Source organism: Aedes albopictus, chromosome 1, assembly GCF_035046485.1.
Source record: "Aedes albopictus strain Foshan chromosome 1, AalbF5, whole genome shotgun sequence".
In the NCBI taxonomy this organism is placed as follows: Eukaryota; Metazoa; Arthropoda; class Insecta; order Diptera; family Culicidae; genus Aedes; species Aedes albopictus.
Window position 1 is genome coordinate 19,208,942 of NC_085136.1, and position 17,896 is coordinate 19,226,837.

The window sequence follows — 17,896 nt, forward strand, 5'->3', positions numbered from 1 at the left end:
TTCGCGCGGAGAGTGTCCTAAAAATAGATCGTGGTTCGATTCGAAGCAAGAACTATTACAACTGTAACACGGCGTCGTGGTGGCAGCGCAGGCTGACAATGTTTGTTTTGGTTGTTTAAAAACACTGTGTGTTAGATAACAGCTTATCCGCGTGCAAGTAGTAATTCGCATCCACTGACTGTGTAGGTCGGTGCTGCCATTTGAATGAAGTCACTAGATATGCAAAAAGCTGACAACGTGTCACCCAACTCAAAGAAGTGCCAAATTTCCAACGCAACGCAATAGGGGAGAGCGGGGTGACACGCGTCATCTGAGGAAATGAGTGGTTTGATTGTTGCATGCATCACGACTTTTACTCGACGTTATTAGCTGCCGCTCAAAGGAATTAATGCACATTTGAAAGGTTCAGATTTTCTGCTCCGTGTTACTGTCAGTCACAATGTCAACGGTTGTTTTGGTTGGAGTTACGTTACAGCGAGAGCCGGAGGTAGATCGTTTCACCCCAACGACGCGCATTGAACCGAATCCCCTTATGTTTATTCCAACCGAGAAAAAAAAAAACAGTGAATCGATTGATTTTTTTTGCGGCTGTCAGCCTTGAACATTGGCAAAACAACAGCCAGACTGTAGACCCCAAACGAGCAGCTACTGGAGCGGGTTAGAAGCGTGCAAGGGCAAGGGATTATATCTGTGTGACGCAATTTGAGAGAAGGAAGTAGGCGCCGCCAGAGACAGACAGCCAGACGACTGCCATACCCCTTCTGTCCTAGTTCGATGTCTGTTTGTTGTTGAACTTCCAACAGACGAGAGGTTGATATCGGATCAGGGGTTACTGCGATTTGGATTTGGGTGCAGTACTTAGTTGTGTTTCGTAATGTCATCTGAGAAGAGGGTAATGCGAAATTCATCGAGATAGAGAGATAAAGAGAGAGCGGTGCGGCACCCATTCGCTTATCTTAGATGATTCATCACGGACGACAAGTAATGCTGACGATTGCGGAATCGTGATCAAAAACGTGGTTGTCCGCAGATGATTGACGTACATATGCCACTTGTGAGATATGAAATGGGTGTGTTTTTGGTTAGGGTAAGAAAACAAGGAAGTTTCAAGGTCGATGGTGGATCAATGCCGAGAAATTGGTATTATCGAGGATGTTCTTTCATTGGGCCAGAACTAAAAGTAAATCTTCACAACTTGGTTCTTTTTTGGATTTATTTTGGTACCAACTCCCTTATTCTTGTTTATGATCGAACCCACTTTCAGACGCAAGTCATTGGCTTTGGCAGAAATTTAAGAGGATTCATCTAGAAGTCCCATTGAAATTCCTCTAGGAGTGTCCGAAACTTCCTCCAGTTGTTTCACTGCAAATTCCTCTAGAATATCAATCAGAATCTGTAGAGGTTCCGTCGGGAATTTCTGTAGGAGTTTCATAGAAAATTCCTCTACAAGCTTCACCGATAGTTCCTCAAAGTGTTCCACCACGAATTTCTCTCGGAGTAACTCCGAAAATTACTCGAAGAGCACAACAGGAAAATCCTCTAGGAGTACCATCGACATTTGCTTCAACAGTTCCGCCAGGAATTTCTCTAGATGACCAACTGGGACCTCCAGGGATTCCTGCAGGACTTCCACTGGGAATTTCTCGTGATGATCAACCAGGACTTCCAGGGGTTCCACCGAAAATTCCTCCCGCCAGGAATTCATCTAGGAGCTCCATCGCGAATTTCTTTAGGAATTCTATCGGGAATTGCTCCAAGCATTCTTTCTCTTAAAGTTCCATTAGGAATTACTCTAAAAGGTCCACCGCAAATTTCTCTAGGAGTTTCGTAGGGAATTATTCTGGGAGTGCCATTAGGAATTCTTCTAGAATCCCACAGGGAATCATCTATGAGCTTCAATAAGAATTCCTCAAGGAGCTGCAAGTAAAATACATCTAGGAGCTGTACGGAGAATTCCTCGAGGAGTTTAGCCGGAACTTGCTTTAGGAATTCCATCACAAATTCGTCCAAAAGTTCCACCAGAAATTAAGGACTGTATCGGAAATTAACTATAAACGTTCACAATTGCCTGAAAAATAATCTGTTCGGAATAAACATAATTTTATTTTTGGAGGTACTATATAAATCTCTTAAATAACGAATGGCAGTTCTGATTTTCAAAAAATAATTATTTAACTTGGACTTTTATCTAAAAGTTTGCACATATGTTTTTAAAATTTTGGACACCTCCTAAAATTTTAAAATTGCGAAAACTGTGGAAAAATATTCAATTTTTTCTCTTATTTTTGCGCAAACATATTCTTTTCCAGAATGCTCATGATATAGGAAAAAAAAGTGTATCAAGAAAAATTCCCTTCGCAGTTTAGGGCAATTCTTAAAAATGAAAAAAGGCCATTTTTCGAGGAACCACTTTTTTATGCGTCTTTAAAGAACGATTACGCAAATAAAAAAAAAACATAAAGTTGAAAATTTGCATTTTTTTCGATTGGGTATGTATTTAAATCTATTGAAGAGGTAGTTTTTCCAGAGAACGGAAATTTTTTAACCTCTGAAGATATTTAAAACAGAGCGTCAAAGTTCGACCAAAAAGTAGGTGTTTTTTGGGATAGACCATATTCTTAATGTTGGAGGTTTTTCTATCCAAAATAAGAATTTTAACAGTAGGTTTTGAGTGTTATGTAATGTGTACATAACTGCTAATAATAATCATTATTTTCCACATTTTTCCCCGTACAAATTTTTTTCGCTACAAATGTTTGAAACGTTAAAAAAATTTAAAAAATATGCAGTTTGTACAGATTGTTATTTTGTGTGGTATACTCATAGAACCATATTTTCAATAATACTAAACATATTCCAAATTTCTTCAAGCTTTTCTAAACTTAACTATATTGTGAAGATTTCATAGAAGAACCGAAATGAAAAGACCAACCGTGCGTCGAGATAGAGCATTTTGAATGTTTATAGTTAATTTCCGATACAGTCCTTAATCTGGGAGTTTCATCGGAATTTCTTCCAAGAATTCTGCCGTAAATTCCTACAGGAGTTCTATTGGGAATTCCTCTAGAAGCTGCACGAGGAATCCCTCCAGATATTATACCGGGGACTCCTTTCGGAGTTCCATCGCGAATTCTTCAAGGAGTTCCACCTTGAATTCCACCGTAACCTCCTCTTGGAGATGCACGGGGAATTTTCAGAGGTGTTCCGCCGGGATTTTCTTGCGGTGTTCCGTTGGGATGTCCTGAAGGAGTTCCATCGCAAGTTCCTCTAGGATTTACGCCGCGAATTACTCTAGGAGTGACATAGAAAATTCCACAAAGAGTTCTACTCGCAGCTGCCCAAGAAATTCCTCGAGGTGTTCCGCCGGTACTTTCTTTAGATGTTTCATCGTGCATTCCTCTAGGTGTTCGCCAAAAATTACTCTAGGAGTTCCATCGAGATTTTTTCGGGTTCCTGCTAACTCATTTTGGAGATGCACTGGGAATTCCTAGAATTGTTCTAGCGGAAATTCTGGTAAGAGTTACACCGGAATTTCCTCTAGGAGTTCCACTAGGAGTCATTTTTAGGACTCACTTTGAGAGTTCCGTCACGAAGTCCTCAAGAGTTCCGCTAGGGATTAATCTAGGAGTTCCATCGTGAGCACCTGATCAAGGAGTTTCTTCGGGAATTCCTATAGCAGCTGCACAAGGAGGTGCTTAAGGTGTTACACTGGGATTTTCTGCAGGAGTTCCATCGCGAATTCTTCTAAAAGTTCCATGTTCCACCTCTCTAGGAGTTCCATCGGGAATTAGTTTAGGCTTTCTTCGAGTTGTTTCACCGGGATGTCCTCTAAGAGTTCCACTAGGAATTATTCTACGGACTTCCTTTCGGAGGAGTATCATCGTGTATTCCTACAGGAGTTCCACTAGGAATTTATCTAAGAATTCTGTCGAGGTTTTCTTCAGGAGTTCCACCAAGAATTCATCTAAAAGCTACACGATGAGTTCTTTGAGATGTTACATCGGAAACTCCTGTAGAAGTTCTATTGCGAATTGCTCAGAGAGTTCCAGCGGAAAATTCTCTTGGAGATGCACGGGGAACTCCTCGAAGAGTTTTTCCATGAATTCCGGTAAAAGTTCCATCACAAACACCTCTACCCAAGCAACACACATGTTATAATAAAGTTACGACAGCGCAAGTTTTGGTTGTATAGCAGTTTATTTTACGTAATTCCAACATTGTGTTGAAATAACGTAAAATAAACTTCTATACAACCAAAACTTACGCTGTCGTAACTTTTATGTAACATGTGTGTTGCTTGGGTATTGCGTTCCATTGGGGATCGCTCTAGAAGTGCCACAGGAATGCATCTAGGAATTCCATCGGGAATCCCTTTAGGAATTCAACCGGGAATCCCTCTAGGATTTCCAACAGGAATTTCTCTAGGAATACCACCAAGAATTTCTTGGGAGTTCCATAATGAATTACTCTAGGTGGTTCACCGAAAATTCCTCTTCGGAGTTCTACAGGGGATTACTGTTAAAGTTCCATTGGGAATTTTTCTAGGAGTTCCATCGGGAATCCTTTTAGGAGTTCCAGTGGAAATTGCTCCAGGTGTTCCAGTTGGAATTACTCATGAAGATCAACCGGGGCTTTTAGGGATTGCACCGAAAATTAGTCTAGAGGTTCTACAGAGAATTACTGAAGGAGATGCACGGGGAATTTCCTTAGAAGTGTCACCGGAAATTCCACGTCAAAATTTCATCTAGGACTTTCAGCAGCAATTCCTCCAGATGACCAGCCGGGACCTCTGCGAGTTCCATCTAGAATTCCTATAGGATCTCCTTGAGGAAAAACTCCGGGAGTTCCACAGGAAGCTACACTGGGAGCTTTGCCGGAAATTCCTCGAGGTTCGAGATGAGCCAGTTCAGGGCTGAAAATCTTGCAAATAAATATAATAATAATAAAAATCCTCGAGGTGTTAAACCGAGAATTCCAACAGGTGTTCCACCGAAAATTCCTCTAGAATATCAACCGCAGCTTCCAGGGATTTCACCTAAAATTTTTGTCGAAGTTCCACCGAAAATTCCTCTAGGAATTTAACCGGAACTCCGGTAGTTTCGCCGAAAACTCCTACAGGAAGATCCTTGTATTTTTTCCGGAATTTCGTCCGGCGGTTCTTCCGAAAGTTTTTTGAGATTTCTCTCGAAAATTCATCCAGGAGTTGCTCCGAGAATTCTTGTAAAAGTTTCTCTGGATATTGTGTCCTGTAGTTGCTTAAGGAATTTTTCATGAATTCATACAATAATTCTTGCAGGAGGTTCATCGACGGTTACTCAAGGAGATCCTTCGGAGAAGTGCAAAAAGGTCCTCCGGGAATTCCTCCGGAAGTGTCTAGGGAATATCTTCCTGAAGATTATCTGATAATAGTTCCGTGCTTCGCGACTTCTCCCAGCATTTCTTCCGGAAATTACACCGAAAACTCCTCAGATATTTATTCAGAAATTTCTCAGGGAATGTTTTCCAGAGTTCTGCCAGAAATTACCGGGAGTTTCTCCGGGGATTTTACTAGGATTTCCTAACTTCCAGGAAATCCACTTAGAACTCTCCGACGATTCTTCCAGGAATTTTCCAAGAAATTCTTTTGAAACTTTCTCCGGAGTTCGTTTTCTACAGGGCTTTGAGAATATTACAAGGAGTTCATTGAAGAATTCTTCCAGGAATTTCTCTAAAAATTCCTCCGGAAATTCTTTCAGGAGTTGCTCAAAGAATAACTCTCTACAGTTGCTCTCCCAGAATTTCGGTTGAAGCTTCTACAGCAAATTCCAGGAGGAAATAATGCTAAGGAAGTTCGCGGGCGTTTCCGGAGGAAACTTCTGGATGAACTCCTAGAGGCATTCTTGAAGAACCCATGAAGAAAGTATCGAAGGAACTTTTGCAAGAATTTCCACAGGGATTGAATGAACTTTCGGAGGAGCTTGTGCTAAAATTTACAGAAGAACTTCAGGAATTTCCGGAGGACCTCCTAAAAGAATTCTCAGATTCTCAGAACAACTTCTGAAGATATGTTGCAGAAACTTCTGGAGAACTCCCAGAAGCACTCTTGAAAGAATTCTCGAATGAAATTCAGAAGAAACTCCCGGGGAAACTCGTAGCAGTATTCCCGAATTATCTCCCACTGGAATTTCTGCGAAAACTCTGGAATTCCCGAAGGAACTCACAAGCAAATTCTCGAAGAAACTCCTGGAGGAATTCGTGGATGAGTTCCTGAGGAAAATTCCTAGAGGAACTCCTGAAGGCATTGCTGGAGGTACTTTTTAAATAATTTCACTCAAAATTATCTCAGAAAATCTTCTAGTTTACTTCAGCAATCTCCCCGTATTCATTTTCGAAAATTTCTCCATTCAGATTCAGGGATACCGTTGAATTCTTTACAAGAATATCCTCGGCTTTTTATATTATTCATATCCTAAAATTTTCTTCAGTGATTGTTCCGGATTTTTTCCCTGAGATTGCCTGCAATAATTTCTATACAATCTCTGAAATAACTTTTTTTGCATTTCAATAAGAAATTTGCTCGAAGTTTTTTCGACAATTTCTACAGACTTTCTTTGTAGTCTTATCAAGAAATTTCCAAGACTTCCAGAAGAAATTTTACCCCCAGTCATTTTCAGAAAATTTATTGGGATTTAGGAATTTCTTTGGACAATCATCAGGAATTGGCAAGCTTTTCTTTGAGAATTTCCAATACTTTAATCGGAAATTGTCAAGATTTCCTTTGGATATCGCTATGATTCCTACCAAGAATCGCTAAGAGACTATTTGAAAACAGTCAGGAGGTTTCCATCTTTGGGAATCTTTAGCGAATAGAATTTGACGCAATCTCCTCGGATACCTTTTACTTCGGTATTTTCCTTCATCTTGCGGTCTTTTCTTTCATGGAGCGAGATGCAATACCTCTCGCTTAAACTTTTTTTTATTTAGTTTAGCTGTTCTTCAAGAATAGTCACAATTCCATTTCAAAGTCGTCAAAATTTCATTCCAAAATTTTCAAGTTTCCCTTTGTTTTCTAAGAAATTAGAGTCGCTTCGCGGAGCAATTAATTGGCCTCGAAATCGACACAGTTTCTTTCGATCCATCCATCCTAAACTCTCAACCTTCGAACCATGATCATCCCCCCTTGACTCGAAGCTCCGACGCGTGCATCAGCTCTAGCTCTATGCCAATTCCGATCTCTACCTGACCACTGGTACACCTCCTGGATCCCATACTATTGCCTAACGAGCTTCTTCTAGCAGCCAGCTTCTTCGCCACTGAGATGCTTCCTGCACCGAGTATCATCTACTACCATTCTACCATCCAGCTCCTACGCCCATTGCTGATAAGCCAGTAGTCTGTCGGAATTACTATACCGCAGTGGGATACCCGGTAGTCACCAAACAAGACTTTCACAGGAATTTCGCTTTCCAGAAGAAGACACACCCGATATTTCTTTAATACTTTAATAATAAACACTTTATTCTGTCCTTAACACGTAACTCGTAAAAATCTGCTCTTCGTTCTCTTCCGATCACAACAACACAACTTATCGCGCCAACATTGACAGCTGACGAATCTATGAGGGGTTGGACACCTCTCTATAATAATCATAATAATCCTCCCAACCGCGAGGGGTTGTACACTACCTAATCTCCAACATAGTCATCCAGTTGACCCGTATCCAGTTCTTGACATCTATTGCAGGTAATCCATCCGCTTAACTATCTCGAACAGCGATTCCGCGGCTTATGCGGCCGCTCCTTCTCCAGGTCGATACGTGCTGTGGAACACGCTCCTGGGCCCATAATCTGTTAGAAGTACTTCGCAGTGGACGCGATAAAACAGCGGACCGAGAGTGGAACTGGAAATGAACGAATGATTTCTTTATTTACATTCGACATAGAAAACAAAAACAATAACATCGACATCGTATAAAAGAAATGGTACATCAACTACATAGAGGTTGTCTCGATGTCGAGGGATGTCCAAATGAAAACTCAACAGTTTCTTCCTCCAGCTGGTACATAGTTCCTCCTGCTGTTGCTTAAACTTTTGTTCTTTCATCTCATTTTCTTCCTCGATGACCAACATGTGAGCCTCCAGGGTAGCACTGTGAGCACTCTGGAAGTTTGGCTCGTTGAGATTGAGGGAATCTTCCACCGGATTTGACGAACCGATTGTCTGCTTTCAGCTATCACCCACGCCTAGACTGATCTACACTCATCTTGATCAAGCAGTTTTTACATACGTACTGTTAATCTGAAATTTTTAAAATTTCCAACGATCCAATCCAAATTTTCTTTGTAGAGCACCACGATTTATTGAAACCGTCAAAATTTGATTGGAGAATCATCAGCACAGTCGAGAGACTAGCAACCTTCTATGTAGCAATCGTCGTGATTCCCTTCAGGAACAGTCGAAAAACGCTTCAGGAATTTTTATTATTATGCCCAAGAATCAACACTGGGCACAATTCACTTCGATAATTTGCGAAACTTTCTTCAACAATCGTCATGCACCCTTTCTGAAACCATCAATATCCACATCAGAGATCCTTGAAGCTCTATTCAAGAAATCGTCAAGTTTCTATTCAAGAATGCTCGTTCAAGCTTCCCATCAGAAAACGTCAAGATGTACTTTGAGAATAGATTGTGTTTAGCTTTTGCTCCACAAACTATTCCATTGCAAGATTCTATTTAAGAATCGTTAAGCATCTATTCGAGAATTGTCCCCTTAAAAATTCTCGAAAGTTTCATAAAAACTTGTTGAGCTCCTTTTGATTTCCCTCAGAATCGGAAGCATTCTTTCCACAATCGTCAATATTCGCTTCAGAACCGTCCATACGCCCTCAGAAGCTTCAATATGCCCTTCAGAATCGATAATATACCCATCTAAACTGAAGGAAAGCGCCATAATTCGAATCAAAAATGATCATTTCTTTTAGAAATTGCCTTGATTTCCCATAGATTCGGAGGCATTCCTTCCATAATCGTCGATATTCGTTTCAGAATCATATGCATTCTCTTCAGAAACGTCAAGATTCCTTTCAGAAACGCCAATATTCCCTTCAGAATTGAAGGGATAGCTTTCAACATCGTCTGAATTCTTTTCTTGTGGAATTGTTGATAAATAATCCATCCTAGGAATAGTCCAGGTTCCGCCTGAAAATCGACAAAATTGTCTTCTGCATTGGAGTCTCTTCAAAACACTCGAGAAAAACTATCGAACGTTTCTTTAGGAAACTTTCAGATTCCCCTCAGGAACAGACAAGATTCCCTTCAAAAATCATCAGAATTCCCTTGAGAAATCGTTAAGATTCCTTCTAAAATAATAGTCAAGATTGTTTTGCTCTATTACGGACTCCCTTCAGAAATTCTCAAACTTCCCTTTGAAGATTATCACGACTTCTGTATCTGTTGAAATTTCATTGGAGAATCTTCAAAACTCTCGGGAAAAGTGATGTACTTCTCTGCAGGAATCGTCGAGATTTCCTTCAGAAACAGTCAGGATTGAATTGAATCCATGCCAGCTGCCTTCAGAAATTCCCAAACTTCCCTTCGGAGGCCATCAAGACTTCCATCAGAAACCGTTAACATTCCAATGGGGAATCATTAACACTATTAAGAGGAGTTAGCTGGCTTCTTTTGAGGAATTATCAAGATTCCCTTCAGGAATCGTTAGGGTTCCTTCCAATAATAGTCAAGATTTGACCTCGAAATCGACAGAATTTTCCTTTGATCTAATCCATCCAAGACTCCTTCAGGTATTGTCAAACTTCCCTTTGGAGGCCGTCAAGACTTCCATCAGAAACCGTTAAAAATCCATTGGCCAATCTTCTAAACTCAAGAGAAAAGTTATCAGACTTCTCTCCAGGAATCGTAGAGAGTTCCATCAGGAACAGCTAGGATTCCCTTCAGAAACGGTCAAGATTATCAGCTTCCCTATAGAAATTCCTATAGAGATTCCCTCCAGGAACAGTCAGAATTCTCTTAAGTATTTGTCAAGATTATCAAACTTTCTAAATAAATACTTAGGATCCCTTCCAGGAATAGTCAAGATTCGGCCTCGAAATCGTCTAAATTTCCTTTGATCCAAACCGTCCAAGGCCCCCTTCAGGAATTGGCAATCTTCCCTTTGGAAACCGTCAAGACTTCCATCAGAAACCTTTGGAATTCCGAAGACGAATCTTCGAAACTGTCGAGAGAATTGATCTAACTTCTCTCCAGGAATTGTCGAGATTCCCTTCAGGAACAGCCAGGATGCCCTTCAGAAGTTGTCAAGATGATCCAGCTTCCCTATAGAAATCCTTTCTGGGAATAGTCAAGAATCGGCCTCCGAGATCGGCAGCATTTCAGAAATTGTCAGAAATGTCAGAATCCGAAGCATTTTTTTGAGAATCGTTTGTATGCCCTTCAGAAGCGTCAAGATTCTTTTCAGAACCGCCAATATTCCGTCCAGAATTGGAGGGATAGCTTTCAGCATCGTCTCAGCAATTCTCTTCAAAATTATTGACAAATACCTACTCCTTTATAAAGCTTTGAGATCTTTTTTTCTGAGTCGACTGAAAAATTAAAGAAAATCGAAGCGAAGTATACTTTTCGGAATCGTTAGGATATTTTTGGAATAGTAGGCATTCCCTTCAGAAACGTTCAAGCTCGGTAGGAAAATTTTCAAAGCATCAAGAGTTCCCTCCACGACTGAAAGTTGTTTTTCGAGTTGTTTGAAGATTTCCTTCTCAAGAAATTTTGCAAAAAGCGCTTGGAAGAATTTCAGCAAAAACCTCCTTGAGGTACTCCGAGATTAACTTCTGGAACAATATCAAGAGAAACTTCTTGAAGAAATTCCTCCTCAAGGAGTGTCGTGAAAAACTCCAAGGTTTGAAGCAGCTTCCGAGCACCTCGTAAACTATTGCTCTAGGAACTTTTGGAAAATGTCAGCTTAGCTTTTGAAATAATTTCCCCGACGAACTGGTGGGAGAATTTCTCCTGGAGAAATTTTCCAAGGAACTTGTGGAGAAGTTTTGTATGGAGCTTTTGAAGCCATTAGTCAATCAGAAGCGAATACTTGAGTACCAGAACATGATTCAGCAAGAAACCATGCCAGAATAGCAAGACAGATCTAAAAGTAAGGACCATGGAATAAGGAATAAGGTAGTGGACGTATTTTGGCCCGGGGCAGGTATTTTGGCCCACCTTGAAAATTTCATTAATTTTATCTTATAATCTATACACAATCTTGGCAAATTTTTATTGGAAGTTCTATTACCCCTGGACTACCATGAACTATCAAAGAGTATCATAGAGTACGACAGAATGCGTTGGTTTACCCTGTTCTACCGTAGAACATCCGCTTGGACTACTACTTGACTACCTGTAGAAGAAGACATAAGAGCAGGTAACGTCCAAAGTGGACTGGAAGCGATTGGTTCCGTATCGAGTCCAGTGAAGAAGAGTACTTCTACCACAGATTACTATGGCCTACCATGGAGTACGGTATCCGTGAAATATCATGGATTACTGTTGATTATTGTAGAGCACTATAGGCTACCACAGAATATCATGGAGTACCATGGACTTACATGGAATAGCATAGGCTACCGAGGAGTACCATGGACTGTCGTGGAGTACCATAGACTTCTGTAGAGTACCATGGGCTACAGAGGAGTACCATGCACTCATGGACTGTCATGGAGTGTCATCGACTTCTGTGGAGTACCATGGGCTATCGAGGAGTATTGTAGACTGTCGTGGAATGTCACAGACTATTATGAACTACTTTGGACTGTCGTAGAGCATAGACTACCGCAGAATATCATAGAGTACCATGGACTTTAGTTGAATTCCATGGACTACTGTGGGTTACCATGAACTTCTGTGGAGTACCAAGGACTGTCGTGGAGTACCATCGACTTGTGTAGAGTATTATCGGCTACCGTGGAGTACCATGAACTGTCGTGGTGTACCATGGACTACCACAGAATACGATGAAATACCACAGAGAAATGAAAGAATGAGCAAAACGAGAGATTGCAAATGCACAATTTACATTTCGCAACAACCCCCTCAGAACAAACGACCCATAACAAGACGTCATACACCGATTGATTGGCGATTATAACAGCTCACGCCTCAACACATGCCCTTTGGGAACGTTCAAAAATTACGTCCAACATTTGGGGGAGGGGGGGGGTCTAGAAAAGTGTGACAGTACGTGTATTAGGTATAGGAAAATAGCGTGACAGAGGGGGGAGGGGGGGGTCTAGAAATCCCAAAAAATGATGGACGTAATTTTTGAATCTTCCCTTTCGTCATTGATGATTAGACTTGTCTGTCAGGTCAGGTTGAAAAGTGTGCCAATGAGTGCAGAGTTGCATAACCTCTCTAGTTGAGAGCTGAGATCGACCGCATTCGCAAACCCAAACGAAGCTTGGTCGATATATTTTTTCTACGAATCTGTTTATCATACCAACCTCACTAGTAGAGGTGGCAAACTTGATTCGTCACTTTTGGCATTTTCGTGCGCGAATACAAAAAAGTCACAAAAAAAAGCCAACAGGCTGTGATGACGGCACATTGCTATGCTATCATCAAAGTTGGCTAACAGGAAATTGAAGACGACCAAAAACAAACGGCAATCATCAAAGGGCAATCAAAGCATGCGCGTCAATTTTTGCACTTGATTGCAAACAAGGGAAAGAGAGATCAAAGAATATGGTATCAACGAGGTGGGCGTAACCATGGTAATTTCGCTGTAGTGATGCCGCGCGACACAGCTGTTGAACCGGTTTGCTACGATCCACGTGGTGGTGCAATCGCATGCAAATCTCGTGCTGAATATCAAAAGGGCGCAGCCAACAACCAAACGACTCGCGTCAGCAATTTTTATCAGCAGATCGAAAGGGGTGAAACGAATCAAGCCGGACTTTGTTGGTGAAGTGTTGAAGTGTTGATAACGGTTGAACCATAAACATTTTCAGCTGGAATCGCCTACTGCAGTTACTCTTTTGTGACACGAAATTCGAGAAATGCGCACCTAATGATACAGTGTTCCAGCATTCCTCTGCGATTGCGGTTGTTTCGATTTAATCACGGTTCTGTTGCTCGCGCTTTTTTTCCTCTTTGGTATTCTTCCATTACACCTCGTCCCGTTGACCATTGGTCGATGTCGGACGAATGAACGAGAGTTCATACTTCCATTTTTTGGGGGCTCGTCATCGTCCATCGAGCGAGGCGCACATGTTCCGTGTTATCTTCTCGTGCACTCGCTCAGTTGGCTGGCGCAACGCGGCAAGACATAAAAGTGCCGCTACTTTTGCGACGGACACGCAGTCTTGAACTTGATAATTAGAGGAAACTGAGGTAAGGGTTTTGAGTGATGTGTTAGTAGAGGAGGAAAATTCCAGTGGATTTGGGGACAAAATTTCATCTAGTGATGCTTATTCTCAATCTTCTTTGGCCCTTAATACAGGAATTTGACGGAGACAATTTCGTATTTGGAAATTGAGAACCTTTTAATTTACTTCTATTAATGTTCTATCATTAAACAACTTTTATGTTTGAATCAAACATCTGTATTTTTGAACAAAGCTTCATCCACCGAAGATTGCCATGCGAAAATTACTTTCAAAACAATAGAACAAACGTTTTTTCCGCTAAAACGCCTACTATGTTACAGTTTTCTTTCTCTTGAATCGATCCACGCGAAATTTTGCTGAAACTTCACCAGTTTTCTTCACCACATTTCATCTAAATCAGAGCTTGTGAGGGCCTTAAACCAGAATCCAGTTGAAGTGAAACTGAAATAGTGAAAAAGTGTTCAAATTTCCAAACGCATACAAAACCACACCACCAAAAAAACCGAACCAAAGCAACAGCAGCAACATAATGAGTGATAAACTGCAGACCGAGCAGAACGGGAACGGCCTGAAGGTGGCCACGAATGGTAACGGTGCCGCTGCCCACAAACGGCACCTGGACGCCGAGAACGACGAAGAAGAAACGGTCTACCATCCGGACACGAGGTAAATTGCGTTTTAGATTAAAATTTGTGCGTTTCGAATGGATCACTAAAATAACAAAAACGGCCGCTATGAAATGAACAGATAGCGCCACGTAACTCAACTGCTGTCAGATTGGGGAGTTAGTCTGGCAGAGATTTGATGTCTGACATCTGCGAAACAACTGTGAAACAAATGGATCATATCCCAGAAATAAAAAAAAATCATTTTTTATATATTCCTCGAAATACATGTGCGTTTTTTTGTAAAATAAAGACCAATAATTGAAAAGGCCGCATTAACATTGCGTAAACAATAATACGTTTCTGTTCACTTGGGCCTCCTGGGATCCACCCACGCACCTCACCAACACAAACAGGTCGTCAGTCGACAGAAACATATTTGTGTACAAAATAGAAATACGGCCTTTTCAATTGTTGGTCTTGATATTTGACGCTCTTTGATCGCTCGATTTAAAATTTGACAGGAGGGCACAGGTGAGTGTTAATGTCAATTTAAACATTTTTGACGCTTCACGTGTTTGTTTACGCAATAGGCCTTTTCAGTTGACAGGTCCGTGCACTGTTTACCAGTGGGGTGACACAGCTGTCAAACTCGGTACATCGCCGCTTTACCCATTATCGTTTTTGGTACGGCGCGTTTTGGTACCCACTTTCTGGTCGGTTTACCCTAACTTGTTCCTGATTTTCGGGTGTGTGGCTCGTGTGTTACTAGTGCTTATTTCGGAAATTACTTATTTCAAACGAAATCGTTGTTTTTGATGATTGTTTCTCTTTCTTTATCACTTTGCACAATATTATATGTAGCAGCGATGCAGTGTCATGATTCCAGCGCATTTTTTCCATGAATTAAGCAATCAAAACAAAAACATTGGACGCCATGTTGAATCGAATGCTGGGTTGATGATTCTGGCCCTTCGTCATCCCCCTGCTGTTTACAACTGCCGAACAAAGGCGCAAACGCTGAACTGTCATTTTCATATGAGAACTGTCAAAGGCTCCCAGAATCAGCTGATTTTAAACGTCTTCTGATTAGGCCTATGTTGATAAGGTTATGAGTACACAGGGTCAAATATTTGGCAAGGAAAGAACTCAAGAAACAACATCTGTTTGACACTAATGAAAATTCGATCGAGTCAAACATAATGTTTGAGCATTGGTTTCTTTTTGGACAAATATTTAACCCTGTGAACTGGGATCTCAAGATCTTCAAACGAAATTAATTCAAATGTCAAATAATTACTAACAATACCAAGACAGCATTTGAAAACTCTCTGCAAGATTTAATTTTTCATAATAATAAACAACAAAAAAATTCACAAACAATTGTTAAGTGGGATCAAATTGTGCGGGAACGGTCTATTTCGATTATGACGGAACAAGAAGTTCATTTCAGAACAAACGCAATAAACGAAGCAGAGAAAATCACTTGTAACAACTTTTAATGAAAACGATTTGCGTTGGCTTAGTTTAAGGTGAAACGGGACGCCGTGTTATTTTTCCTATCTTGCCTCTCTTTCTAACAATTTGCCTCGCGATTTTGATGATGGTAATCTCGAGTTCTATTGCACTGAAGATGATGAAAAACAATCAGCATGTGCAGTGCAAGTGAGCATACACAATGATAGGTTTTTGTTGCAAAATATGAAGTAGAATCTGAGATTACCATCTTAGTAGCAACAGAGCAATGGCGGATATTTACCGGACCGTCCCGTCCGCCCTTAATGCTACTTTCTGTTCGACGTTTTTTTTTCGTTTTCTCGCTCGTTTGAGGGTGTTAGAAAAGAATGACGAAGCAAACCGTAAGGGCGAAGGCTTGGCTTGCTTCGACGAATGTCGTCCGATGTTTCCGATTTCCAAGAACTCCCGACTAAAAGTAATCGCCTGTTCGTTGTTAGATAACTTGGAACTAGATAAGGACTTGCTGATAGCGTGTACCGACAGAAAGATTACGAAAGGTAAGATTAGTTTTGATATCAACAATGTTTTCTTTTTTTTTTAGGCCAGGCCTCACGGGTCTATTTACCCGTCTACTATATGACGCATGCTATGACGTCATTCATGCATCAGAAACTGCGCAATATTTACATTTGTTTTGGCTACGAACCGATTGTTGCACTTAGCGGACTTGCAGTTAAAAAGCATTGCAGTTAAACCGTTTGCACCGAGTGAACGTCTACTGTATTCCATAAATTAGTGTTTTGGAAAATACTTCTGATAGATAGCAATGAAATGCCCCAAATGACTAGACTTAGTGTGGGTCATCGTTTATATGGAAAAATGGAAAATTCAATGGTATCCCATCTGATCAAAGCTTTTTTGATCCCATTTCAGGACCCAAATAAGTGTGCAAAATTTGGGCACGATCGGTTATGTCTACGTTTTGCGCATCGCGTTTGAAGTTTGTATGGGGTTTTACATGGGAAAACACACTTTTTTGCATTTCTCTCATAACAACCTCGAATTTTTCTAAAACCGTGTAACCGATAAAGTGAAAACATAGCCTAAGGTGTCCTGAAAAACTTTGTCGAAGACCGCGAAGTGATCTGATGCTTATGAAAAAAGTTATAGCGTTGGCATTGCTTGGCGAAACAGCATGATTTTGTTGCTATTGTTATTCCTTTACGTGTTAAAACATAAACAGATGCATGCGATTTGTTGGTTATAACTATTTTCACAAGCATCGGATCGCTTTGCGGTCTTCAACAAAGTTTTTCAGAACATCCTAAGCTATCATTTTACAGTATCGGTTAAAAAGTTTCAGACAAACTTTTTCACCTTATGGCTAAAATGCAAAAAAAAAGTATGTTTTCCCATACAAAATCCCATACAAATTTCAATTGCAATGCGCAAAGTGTAGACGCAACCGATCGCGCTCAAATTTTGCACAGATACTCAGGACCCGAAACGGAGCCAAAAAAGCTTTGATCTGAGAAAACGGTTCCGATGACCCACACTACTAGACATGTGTTTCATCCAGGGGGCGACACTTCCGGATTTGGATTGATCCTAATTAGAAAATCTTGTAAAAAGCGCTACGTCAAACATATTTTTCCGAGTACGACACATCTCAATCCATCTCCAAATTCTGATGCATCTTTTTGCGTCAGATTGGCAAGATGGTTTGAAAAATCTGTTTTGCTACCTGATCTGGTCTGATGGCCATCTTGCGGGAAGAAAAATGCATCTTTGTTGCCATCTGGATGTGTCGCTCCCCTCGCAAAACCTCTAAAACGACGCCTCTCCTGCGACGCTTCGAAATGCCTTGAAACTCTTCTGAAATCTTCTGATTCTTCCTTTAAAGCACTCCAAAATTTAATGAAGCGCCTTGCATTCCCTTCTGACACTTACTCGAAAACCCCATTTATTCTCCCGGAAACCACTCTGAAACCCCATGTAATGCCTTGAAACAATTGGAAACCGCTTTGAAATTCCCTTGAAAATTCCTTGAAACCCCTCGAAAATCTCTCCGAAACTCCTGCTCTGAACCAGATGAAACCAGAAATAGAGTGCAACTTGAAACTCGACTCTACCCAAGATTGTTTCTTGCAAGTTCATAAATTACCGCTTGAGGGAAGTTTCAAACAAAACTTTTTTATCAAACTGCATACTGATGCTCATAGACATGTTTAAGAAAATCTGATCATAGCAGGTTATACTGTGCAGTTGTCACAATTTTTCAAAACTGCATGCAGAAAGCATCAAGAATGTGATCAAAACTGAAAACAGTGCTGTAATGGTTCATTACGCAACGCAAATCAGTGATGTAATGAACCATTACAGCACTGTTAATTTGGTGTGGGAAAGTAGGCGTTTTCCTGTCAGATATGCGTGAGGTAAAACAGCCTATTACGATGAGAAA

The 17,896-nt window shown here is 40.8% G+C and overlaps 1 protein-coding gene across 3 annotated transcripts in view; it reads left to right on the forward strand.

Moving 5' to 3' along the window:
- LOC109433624 (uridine phosphorylase 1) overlaps positions 1-17,896 on the forward strand; it is a 115,239-nt gene that overhangs the window by 47,295 nt on the left and 50,048 nt on the right. Inside the window, exon 2 of one of the 3 annotated variants that reach the window (XM_062844155.1) lies at positions 13,744-14,038. The exons of 1 other annotated variant lie outside the window; for it this stretch is intronic. In XM_062844155.1, coding sequence (XP_062700139.1) covers positions 13,902-14,038 — 137 coding nt within the window. In that variant the 5' untranslated portion in view covers positions 13,744-13,901. The remainder of the gene's footprint in view (positions 1-13,743; positions 14,039-17,896) is intronic. One more of the 3 variants, XM_019710063.3, reaches the window with a different exon arrangement.